Here is a 12,588-nt window from a genome sequence, read left to right on the forward strand (position 1 = left end):
GAACATTACTTTGTGGGTTTCAAGTGAACATTATCAACCTTACCTATATCAGAGACATTATAAGGACTTTGGCTAAATATAGAATGGCTGCACTGCAATCCTTTTAGTATCCCGGCACGCCTTTTAATTTATTAGCATGCTATGTGAGCCCTGAAATGAGCAAAATATCTCAGTAGTTTTAAAGAAGGGTGTAGCTAAAATACAAATATCAACATTGCATTTTTTTTTCAGAAGGGATGCATTATGACTAATATTAAGCTGATGTGCATTGTTGGAGATAGACTCTGCAGTAAATGTATACATGCCTAATGGGTACATGAGACAGCAGTTGTACCAGATAATACAGCGTCTAATGAATGCCCTGTCTGTATAGAGCAAGGCATGTTTTGAAACATCACCTGCTGTAAGTTAATAAATACTGCTTTAAATCCATGTACTTGTGACAAAATGGAGATGATTTTCTATTTCTGAGTCATCTGGGCAGCTTGCAAACTGAGCAACATGCATCCAGTACTCAAGTGGGATCTTCACAGATTTGATGTGCTGGTGAAATGCTGTAATGAAATTCAGTTGTAGAGTGAGCCTGTAGAGAGTCTCAAGAAATCAAAACAGTGAGATGGAATATCTCAGAATTTACAACTGCCACATTACCACCCTTTTTCTATTAATCATAGAATGAGCCTCTGTATAGTTATTTGTATTCAGACACCTCTACCTTGTCACATATTTTTACCACCCATTGTGCCACGAAATGAAGCCCATTTACAAGTCACTCTCCTTCTGATTTGATAAATGTAACTGGCAAATGAGTGAGTCCTCTGAATGCCTTGTTTGAATAATTGAGCAGTACTCAATCAGACAACATTAGGCAGTGGTGGCAGCCCACCATCTCAAAATAATTACCATCTGACAACAGCCTACGCATGGATGCTGCCTCCACAGGGGTTCCACATTTAAGATCAACAGATTAACATCACCTTAACCTTATTCCTCACATAAGTTTGAGTTTAGCACTCACAGAAACCTGCCTAGACCTCTCAGTGGGTGTCACTAATATCTGTGTAGAAATGTTCTTTCCTTGCACAGAGAATAAGTGAGCATGGAAAATTCAGGAAACATACAGAAAGAACAATTTTCTTCTTTCTGCCTCGTGTAAGTTAGGGAATCAAAATAATTTGAAATAGACAGGACGAGTCTGTGTACTGTGACAATCTTATCTCTCCTGTATAAGAAAACAGATTTACTTCAGTGTATCAGAGAGAAAGCAGCAGTCAGACTGCTGGGCTTTATTATTTTTGCTTTATGTATAGTCTGATAATGTTCACAGAATGCCATTTACATAGCACTTCTCTGGTTTTACTCATACACTTTAAGTATCTCACGTCACAAAGTTTAGTATCAACAATTAACCTAACTTAGATATCTTTGGACTGTGTGAAGGAGCCAGAGTAACTGGACACCGACAGGTGATTGAACCAAGAACTTGCTTACAATGCAGCAGCAGTGCAAACCCCTGCACTACTACGCTGCGCCTTAAAGTGTATAATTTGTAACTGTGCAGCCTTTGTTAAGGAGACCAAATTTCAAGTTTGCAGTAGCCCATCATCAAGAAATTGTAAGTTACTCTCTTCCAAAACTATTTAGATAAAACCGATTGTGTGCACCATTCATGGCAAACCAAAGTAAATCAAGAGATAAATTGTTATTTTAAATCATGTGTGGCATCACAAGTAAAAATAGCCCAGAGACAATAGGTACAGTGTATCAGAATGTAACTGCTAGTTATATTCAGTTACCACAGAACATTGCTATTAATAATGGGAGCAATTGATACACAGATATTTGCTGCCCAGCTACTAGCACACAAGCACTACAATGTAATCCATCCATTATACAAATTTACCTCTGCCTCTTCCACAGTCTCGATATGTTCAAGCAGAAGCCTAGGCCCAGTAGAGTCTTTTATTATTTCCTGGAGAGTAATATCAAGTGTGTATTAGTTAGAAGGGTGTTTAGTGTTACTGTTTAGATGTATTAATATATTTATTTGAATGATATTTACTTGCATTTGGGGAATTGTCAATATAGATAGACGTTGTAAATTGCTTTGGAAGTGCTTTTTATGTGGATATTGAGCATTTTTGTGTGTGTGCAAGAAACTCTTTCTTTATCTGGTATGCACCAGATAGGATTAAAGTAGAGTAGAGATTATGTTAGTTGCATTTTGAATTGGTGTCTGGCTAGAGGGTTTGGCTAGAAATATGTTTTCTTGTGTTTTTTGGAAGAAGAAATAAATGTGCTTCATATTTCAAAACTCCTCTTGGACTTGTGACCTCCACATTTCGGCTCTTGGCTGCTCGACCAAGCTCACACTGAGACAGGGAGAATTTGGTACTTTAGATTTAGATACTGTATAGCTGCAAGTGGCTGATAATGGATTAGTATCTGACACCAGACATCATGCCTAGAATATGTTTCTTTTTTATGGTATTGCCAGCATAGTGTGACAGTTATAAACTCCACCATTACATTAAACCAGCAACCTTTGTTTAAGACAGACTGCCTTTTCCCCTGCCTTACTTCTTGTAATTGGGTTTTCACTTCATCTTCAACTAACTGGTTTTCCAGTTATTCCTGTGTGTTTCACGGTCTCTTGGGACAAGCTGTTAGAGAAGCATCTCTGATGTGACAACACAAAAACAGGAAAGCAGTTGTGTGACTGGATGAGTGCAGTGTTGCCTTCATGGAATGGGTCAGTAAGCGTATAGTACAACGTGACAGCCAGCTAGGCATATGTCTGTGCCAAAGTAGTGTCTGCGACTGAGGCTCGTTTACTCTAGCTACTGGATGTGATTGACAGTTAGGCCAAAGGGCTGTTGGCTCCTTCCTGATTTGCTTTTTCACTAGAGGTGTCCTCTGGGACTTGGAATTCATGTTACAGTATATCAGCAGAATAGCTTATGGCAGTAATGTGGATGAAAAGCAAACACAGGCTATCATCTAGTGTGGGATATGATAAAGTGCTCTAGTTTTTCATTAATTCATCTCACTAAAAATTTGAAACAGCAGAATTTTATTAAACAACAGACAGTTATTTAATTTGAAAACTTCCCTTTATTCATTTATTTATTTTTAATTTTGTAAATCATCATTGTTGCCATACAGCACACTTTGTAATTTAAAACAGGCCTAGAGCAAGACTTGTTAAAAAATAAATAAATAAAAGACGTCAAAAGCTGTTAATGTAAAGAGGCAACAGCTCATTGCATGAACCAGATCATGATATCTATTTTTAACTGTTATTTCAGTGATGGCTTACAGTACAGTCAATCCTGTGGTTAGTTAAAAAAAAAAAACTAGTTTTAAAAATGATATGTGGAAAACAACTGTGACAGAAGTGGGGAGTTTTTGAAGCAATAACCTTTAACTTAGCAGCGGCTATCACATACATCTGTTCAAAATGCATGGTTTTTACAGGGACTGCTTGACAATCCTTGATGTTTCGGATCCTTTGAACACACAAAATCAAGAGCAGATATCCCTGCCGTGGGTAAATTAAAATGTTGACAAGAAAGGAAGAAAGGAGAATGTGCTCATGAATGGCATTCTAATGAACTACAGCTCCCTAGACAGAAAATTAGAATAAACAAGGCATATTTTTTTAACCACCATACTTCATCCAGGTGTCATAGCATATCATGTCAGTGTATAACTTCAGGTATAACGTGAGCATCTCTGTTAAAGATGTTGTTTTGAAACAAATTTTTATCCTTAGTTCTAAATCTGGCCTTGTTCCTGCTCCTGTGTTTTTTCATAGACATCCACCAACAGAGTCTGATCTAATTGGTATCCCCACTCACTATTTGCACTACCTCTCCTAACTCCTATATGCAGTGTTTCAACTTCTTTTTAATAAACCAAAGTTTGACCCTGTGTCTGCTGAAACATTCAGGCCCATTACCAACCGTTGTTGTCATCCAAGGTCTCAGAAAGAGAAAAAATAAATAAATATTGTATGTCAAGAAATATTACTGGAAATGAATGTATGAATGTAATGAATTTCATAAAACATTGAAAATCATCGATTTTGTATAAGAAAATGTTCAATAACTGTTTGAATTATTTAAGAGTCAGCTGTGCAGCCTTTCATGCAGCTCGGTAGTGTTTTAAAGTAAACACAAGAATGAATTGGAGAGTGAATATTTTCAATCATCTCAAGGTGCCTGATTTCACCATAGCCATAACACACCGACACCTAATATCATTTTGAACCATAGTATCCATTTTCATGAACTTTCATTAGCAAGTGAGTAAATAGTAAGTTCTGGCTATTAAACTTATGAAGAGAGTTATTCATGTTTTTACTGGGCTGCTTTTGGAGTATTCAAAATTCACAGAATATGAATTTTAATGAATTAGGGACCCAGTGAATTTCAGGCCAGTGTGTACTTTACTATCAAAGTTTTCTAGAAAAATTAGTAGTTTTAAAGTGCCGGGATAATTCATGGTACCCTGAGATTGAACCTGCTGAGTGTGTTTAGTTCGAGGAGGATACTGTGGTGTCCAGCACTAGCCCATTAGCTGTGGAGCCATGCATCCCGTAGGCTGTAGGTGACCTCATGGAATCAGGGTTGTTTTGTGTAGATTCTACTCAAAGGATAACATTGCATTGTAGCAAGATGATCAAAGTTTTTCACCTCACCCAATCAGGTATTTCAATGTTAACCTGATCATTGCTAGTATAGAGTCACATAGGCTGATGTCTATGTCCGTATGCCAATGTCTTTTGTGGACTTACCAGAGTGTAGCTCACTTGCTTTTATCAGGTACTTTTACACTGAGTGATTCAGCCTCAAGTAGTCAGACTTATTACAGTTTAAATTTTTAATGCATGATCATTTACTTTACTTCTTATCTAGACTTGCCTGTTTGTGTGTCTTTAATAGTTGTGCTTTGCTTTCATGTCTCTTTCTGTGTTTTGGTGTGTCTTTCCTTTGCACATTGTACCGCTAACCCCACCTAGATATATACATGGTGTTGCATTTATCTGCAGAGCCCATACATTCAGTATGCCCTCAGAGTGATGACTGTATTATCGGAGACAGATGGGCGATTGTCTCCTGCGACAGTCTACTTGACAGAATTATCTTTGAACTCTTAAATTACAAAAAAAAAGTCATAGAGTTCTGTTAGCCTGTGGCAGCTCAATCTTAAAGGTAATTTTTGGTTCACATAATGGAACAGCTGAACTTGAATGAAAATTTAAACTAGTGACCTGAAGTAGATTTTCTTAAAGAAATGGTAACGACCCTTGCTCTCTTTTTTTATATTTCTAAGTGTTGCGTGATGACTTCAGGCAGAATCCACAGGACGTGGTTGTGGCAGTTGGAGAGACTGCCAGTTTTGAGTGTCAGCCGCCACGTGGGCATCCGGAACCAACCACCTTTTGGAGGAAAGATAAAACTCGTCTTGACCTCAAGGACGACAGGATCACAGTAGGTTAATTCCCTTAGGGAGGGGACTCCTTTGCTGTTTCAGGACCTATACACTAAATCACATACTCAGCTACTCACATTAACCCGGAACTGTCACGGGGGTAAAGGACTTTGTATTGAACCGGTTCATTCTAGTTACAGGTGCCTTTTCTTCCTCAGGTCCGTGGAGGAAAGCTGACCATCTCAAATACCAAGAAGAGTGATTCAGGGATTTATGTCTGCGTGGCAACCAACATGGTTGGGGAGAGAGATAGTGAAAAAGCTCAGCTCTCAGTTTTTGGTAAGAAGTCTGACACGCACATATGCTCGGTTCAGAAAATAATAGATCATAGCTTTTTTTTTTTTCTTTTTTTTTGCCACCTACATCATTTAACCAGTATATCAAAAGTAAATTTCGCCTCTGTATTATCTTTCCTGCCGACATCCAGAAAGACCAGTGTTTGTGCAACGGCCAGTGAACCAGGTGGTCTTAGTTGACGAGAGCGTAGAGTTCAGGTGTCAAGTCCATGGTGACCCGCCGCCTGTGCTGCGATGGAAAAAAGAGGATGTGGATATTACTCGTGGCAGGTGAGGACTGTGACTGAATGTGTTTAGTGCACGTCTGTGTGCCATGTGCGCGTTCGTGTTTGTGTGAATGTGTACCGATGCTAAAACGATAATAGATAAATGTTTGAGGAGAGCTAATGAGTCCCATCAGGAAAAGAAGTTTTAACATACTGTATTACTCATGGGAGACTTTAATTAGTCTGTCAAAAAATTATTTATTAGCTGCAGAGAATCTCATTTTTTTGCTGTTTGAACTCCTCGGCCAAAAAGCACATGAATGTCTGTCCTTTTGTTCTTTTTACTAATGCCAGCTTTGTACAATTCAATTGTGGCACAAAAGGCACTAAAAGAGATGGAAACACAATAGGATCCTATATACTGTCTATAGTATGAAGGAAAAAAACTACAATAGCCTAGTAACTGGATATTCAGCTGTAATGGTGTTTATTTAATCATGTCATGTTTTAATCCAGTTTATGGTAATTTTGCAATGGATTGCATTATAATATGTAGTGTTCCTGCGATTTGTTCCACACATTTAGATCACATCATATGCATATGCGTGTATCACATAGGAGTATTCATTTTAAAAAGTTATTATTAGCCTATCATTGTTTGTCTTGTGCTTTATATGCTTTAAATATATGATCTCTGTATAGAAACAGTGTGATTCAGTCACTACATTTCTCTAACTGAAGTTTGAAGTCTGAAGACTGATAAATTGTCATTGTCTGAAGTATGTAACTTACATTAGCTCGTCATTTCAGGCATTTTTCAAGGACTTTACAAGATGTGATATGAATCAGATTTTTATCACAAACTGTAACAGACAATTACATTTAATTAAATAAATAAAAAAAACAACCATGGCAAGCATTCTGTCTAAACTATTTCATTATAAATATTATCAGCCTATCAGCGAGTACAGCTCTAGGTACACTGCAATTATGCTAATTGCAACAGCAGTCTATAGTTATGACTGTTTAACTAGTTTATTTGTTTCTCTGAACTGCTTCTGAGATTCAATTTTGCAGCTGTAATGCAAAAATAATTATAGGTTTTGTTCTTGGAGATGTTTTCAATTACTTTTGGAGCTGCTTCAAAATTAATCAGCTATATTAGTTAATTAAAGCATTGAAGGCTATGTTTTCCTTAGCTGAAACATAGTAGTTCATCTTTTTTATACAAAAATGTGATTATTCATGTCGAAATGAATGCTGTTTAATGGCTTTATTTTTAAAAAGAAATAAACATGGTGTAAGCCATTAACACGCTATAAAGTGCCTCTGTGTTAGATTATATTTTGAGTTAGACTATAACAACTGATTGCCGCCCTATGTCTGGCAGTCTGTCTGCTTACCTATGTTATGCCCTGTACCTCAGTACCCCCTGACTCCAGAAACATGTCCTACTTTCAGGCCTACCTCGCCTCACTTCCCTCCTTCAACTTCTTTCATTCTTTTCCGAAACCCACCAGCCTCTTGGGAAGTCTGTATCTGGGTCAGGGATGTGCTGTGAATGGAGTCCTCACCAGACTCTGGACAGACCCCACAACTCCCATCGATATTCCGCCCACACCCTTTGGAAGAGCTATTTCTGATGTGACTTTTTCTCACCCCTTGTGCCATTTCTCTGCTCGACTTGTCTCCCATCTTTGAATCAGTATGGCTCGCTAGACAATTTCACAGGATCGCTCACGCCAAAAGGGACCCGAGAGAGGGAGAGCCCGACTCCTTGCTCCTTTACTCATTCTGTCTGTAGCCCCTATGAGGCACTTATCTAAACTCTGGTAGCTTAGATGTTTCTCTCACTCTAACTTCAGTGATGCTGACTTACAGTATGCTGCACTGGTGGATACACACTGATGCATGGAACATCTCTATGAATTAGTCATTTCTTACTGCTCAGCTCATTCATCATACTCTGTTTGTCAGACTATGCCACTCCCTTATTCTCAGACTGTTTGTCTATCTCTTCCTCTCTCTCTCTCTCTCTCCCTCTGCCTTTCTGTCTTTTTTCGTTGCTCTCTTCCACACTCATACACTTAGACACACACACACACACACACACACGTAAGTATACTGCACAGCCCACACCACAGTGGGTGGTTCGTCATTATAAATATTGAAAAAGTGGAACAGTCAGGGTTCCAGCTGAAAGCACCTTTCATTTTGCCATGCATTCATCGCAATATAATTACTTCCCTTTTTCTAGCACTGTAGAAATTGCCTTAGAAAGTCTGTCTGTAATGTATCAAAAAAAAGGACACAACCCTTTTAAAGCTTCCATCTAAAACATCACACGGTAGTTTATACAACAGCAATTTGATATCATTGTTTGTTTGTTGTTTTTACACTACACTTTAAACGTGAGATTTTTAATTTGCATATAACCGTTATCATGCTTCCAGCTTTATTAAATCAGCTGGGGATGTTACTTGACTTGCTGTCACTGTTCCTCTCTGTCACCAGGTATGACATTAGATATGAAAAAGACGACTTCCTTTTGAGGATAAAGAAAGCATCAGTGATTGATCAGGGAACCTTCACGTGCCTCGCAGAGAACCGTGTGGGTAAAGCGGAGGCCTCCGCCTATCTGACTATCAGAGGTGGGTAACTGGTTGTGGACTCACACTTGGCAAAGCTCATAACCCATCCCTAATATATTTTTTTTTGTATCTCCCAAAGCAGGCCACAGGACAATCAGTCCTTTATTGCCCACTTTATGAGCATTATTGCCCCCCTGCTGAAAGGCTAGGCCTGGCCTCAGCTTTTCTTTCATACAGTGGGCTGATGTAGTTGATTGCTCTAGATCTCCAGCTAGGCGCCAGATATGAACAATCTTACCAGCTTTAAGTGAACTTTTATGACCTCTCCTGGGGGGCTAATTCTCCATCCAGCCACTCACTCCATATTTACACCTTATCAGTGGGAAGAAGCTGTTTCATCTTTGAAAAGCTCAAGCAAAAATTAAGCCAAATTCAGACCAATAACATTATCTCCGTTTTTCGTTTTTCTCTTTCCTTCTTTTTTTATGCATGAAAAAACATTGTTGACAGAGCTAAAAGGGGATACTCATTTGCATACACTCCACATATTTGTTCCTGGACTCTACTGATGTAGCTTCACGTGACTCAAACATCAAAATAATCCTTATTTTTCTTGTACTTGTCCTTGGTGTATTTTCTCCGCTGCCTAAAATGAGTTGGTTTAGCTCTTTTTTACTTTTACAATTTTTTTTTTTTTTTTTTTTTTTTTTTGTGTCCCGTTTGGATCTTTAGCCATCAGAATTGTTGTCTTAAGGCCAAGAAAGATGCCAAGCGGATTTATTTTACCAAGTGGATCATCATGGCCTTGCCATATTGGTCCATTTGATTGACCTTTATTATAATTATGAATTTATTTTATTTTCAGTTGCTACAAACGGGACAGACATGACTGGGGGATAGGACAGGGAGAAAGAATGAAAGAAAGAGAGGGAGAGAAAGAAAACCAAAGGGGAGAAGAGACGGTGAGAAGGGGGGAAGAAAGAAAAAAACAAAAAAAAAACAAAACACCTGGGTCACCTGTATGGAGAAAAAAAACAGAAGAGAAAGCAAACAACAAAGAGCAACATAATAAAAAAAACGCACCATCACAATAAACTAGCTAGCAGTAGATATCAGTAGATACTAAATAATAAACGATATTGTGCAGCACGCAAGATAGACAGCGCACAATGTGCTTTGAGGCAGCAGCCAAGAAAGCTGTAGTCCGCGTCTGTGAATACCCGTGTGTACACCTGTGTGCATACCTGTGTGGATCAGCATGCTTGCATTCCAAAGGTTTCTCCATGTAACGATCTGCTAGGGAGTGTGGGGAGCCACAGCCCCGTCCTCCAGGGTATGAAGCAGGTATGGAGGAGATCAAAACTCCAGACATCCAGAGGCCCCCAGAACACAAGAGACCAAGGAAGACCAACAGAGGGGCAGCCGCGCCACTGTCCCAGTAAGAGCTGAGGAGAGTCCCAGATGAGGGCTCACTCAGCAGCCGCGGAGCAGAAGCCAGGGGGAGTTGCAGTGACGCGCCCGTGAGCTCCGCCGGCAGCCAGCTGTGCCTGAGTGACCGAGCCCCAGGCCGAGAGGCCGGGGGCACCCCACCTCCGAAGTGGCCCGAGCGAGCCCCAGGCTCCAGGCCCCGATAAGCGGCCGCCAAGGAGTGAGCCGGTGTGTACCCGGACGCCCACCCCCAGACACAAAGAACCACCAACGCACCGACACCTGAGGGAGTCCGCCACTGGCAGGGGAAGTGGTGGTGGGTGGAGATAGGCCTCCAAACCTTGGAGGGCCTGAGATGTCCCCAGAGAGGTGGCGTCTGATACCCAACCTGACATATAGACACAGACATACAGGCACACACAGACACAAACATCCATTCCCACCCTCATGCTCTCATATGCACTTACTCCACACTCAACCAACGTGGAGACAGACATAAAGAGACGCTGTACACACGATCACACTCCCCAAGCGTACTCTACGAACCGGGTCTAGGTACCCTTGCCCCTGGAGGGGGGAACTGCACCCAGACCCAGGTGGTGTTACCCTTTTCCCTGCGGTGGGGAGAGGCAGACCGCCCCGACTCCGCAGCAGCAGGGAGGCCCCACACTCCAGACCGCAGTCGGACGGCCAACTCCTCCTAGCCCCCCCGCTCCAGCAGGCCGCAGAGAATGGGGGTGAGAGAAGACTCCAAACCTCCCTCCACCCGCTCATTGTAGTGTTGATGCATGTGTGTTCTAAGGTGCAATTAAAACCCAGGAGGGCATGGAGCTACCTGCCAGAGAGCAGCAGGTAAGCGCATAGTCCCTCCTGCTAGCCCTCAATGTCTACGTGTATTTAAAATTGAGAGGTGGGCAACGACGCCAGGGGTGAGGTGTACACCCTGATGGTAATTTGGACTCCGTGTATCGTGCCCACCCCCAAGATCCTATATGTATGTGTAATGAGAGTGTGAGTAATGTGAATGTCTAAGTTGTGGGATAAAATTGAGGCAGAGGCAGCCAGAAGGGGACAGAGGGGGGTAGCCTCCTCTGCACCCTGGTGACATACCCCTACTCCAAGGCCCTGCATGTGTGGGTGGTTGTGGTGGAGCGGGAAGAGGGAGGCAGCTGGAGATGGGGAGGGAAGGAAGGGAGGGGCAGGTGACCCCTCCCTGGGGCCAGCTCCCCCGCTGACCCCAGTAGGCACTCCCATACTCCGCGACCCGCCAGGGAAAGGGGGCCCAGGCCCATCCAGACCGGGGCCCAGCGCAGCAGCGCCCCCCGGCCCCACAGCCAACTTTCTTAACGAAACATAACCAAAAAGGTTTGAATGGAAGGCGGATGCTGTGTCCACAACCAGACCTGTGTGTCTGAATTAACCATATTAAGATTATCTGCGCTAAATGACATCACACAAAAAAAGCCTAAAAACAAACAATTATGGAGGTCTGAAGTCTGAATTATGGATTCAAAAGGATTACATTACCTCAGCACATATTCTGACCTTCTTATTTTAAACTTTGGACATGTTAAATGTCAGCTGACACTTTGATGATAGAACAGACTGTATGTATGACAGAAGAAAGGAAACCAAGTGCAGCTTATTTTGAATCACCTAAAATTATCTTCTTAATTATCTTAACTTCTTAACAACAAATGCATAGAAAACACAGCATAATGTACACAACATATCTCATCTTTAATCAGCCCGCTCTCATCAATGATCCATTTCATTTACATGACCTTTAATCTACCAACAGATCTATTAAGTTTGCAAGTCTGTTAGTCTTAAAGCTGATAAATCATTAGCGATATAACTGTTCAGCAGTTTTTTGCCATCAGTTTCTTATCTCACAAACACCAACAAGGTACTATTTCCTTAAGGTCCACGTCATCACCTGCTTTGGTGACTGATTTTTACCCTCCCTGTCCCTGAGTTTCATGGATGGAAACCCAACTCCATCTCATTCATCTCTGATTTTCATTAATTTCTTTTTTTTTTCTGTCCCTCTGTTCTACTCCTCTGCTTTCCTTCTCTCTGTGTTGTGTGTAAATCTCACTCACACCATTGTTGTGTCATCAGCTCGCCCCGTTGGTAAGTAAGAGCTGATCCCATTGTGCATGCGCTGCTCTTTGTTTTTAATCACACACCTGTTCAGTATGCATGTACCGTTGTGGCATTCCACAAACGCAACCATCAAACTAATTTTAGACATGCATATATAGGTTGTTTTAGTCAACCACTGATTTATTCCCACAGTCCTTAAATTTACCACGTCACTTTAAAAAGAAATAAAATGAGTTACAGATATGTGAGATGTGCCTTATTTAGAAAAAAATGAAGATATATGGGCACTCTAATGAGTTATTATTAAATATTCTGATACTTTGGCAGCTGGATTTAGCTCATTTTAGCTGTATAGCTTTTCAGTGAGTAAAACCCAGTGCATGAATCCCTTTAATTAGCAGCTGGACATTCAGTTTATGGATTTTACTTTGAAAGTTTAACTGGAGTCCTGTTAAAAACACA

At 40.9% G+C, this 12,588-nt stretch overlaps 1 protein-coding gene across 2 annotated transcripts in view; it reads left to right on the forward strand.

Moving 5' to 3' along the window:
• LOC102300386 (roundabout homolog 2) overlaps nucleotides 1-12,588 on the forward strand; it is an 82,964-nt gene that overhangs the window by 40,269 nt on the left and 30,107 nt on the right. The window contains exons 3-7 of one of the 2 annotated variants that reach the window (XM_042214499.1): nucleotides 5,338-5,495; nucleotides 5,655-5,775; nucleotides 5,924-6,062; nucleotides 8,513-8,649; nucleotides 12,142-12,153. In XM_042214499.1, coding sequence (XP_042070433.1) covers nucleotides 5,338-5,495; nucleotides 5,655-5,775; nucleotides 5,924-6,062; nucleotides 8,513-8,649; nucleotides 12,142-12,153 — 567 coding nt within the window. The remainder of the gene's footprint in view (nucleotides 1-5,337; nucleotides 5,496-5,654; nucleotides 5,776-5,923; nucleotides 6,063-8,512; nucleotides 8,650-12,141; nucleotides 12,154-12,588) is intronic. The other variant, XM_042214500.1, reaches the window with a different exon arrangement.

The sequence above is a fragment of the Haplochromis burtoni genome, unplaced genomic scaffold, assembly GCF_018398535.1.
Source record: "Haplochromis burtoni strain Fernald_Lab_line unplaced genomic scaffold, NCSU_Asbu1 Contig_576, whole genome shotgun sequence".
NCBI lineage: Eukaryota > Metazoa > Chordata > Actinopteri > Cichliformes > Cichlidae > Haplochromis > Haplochromis burtoni.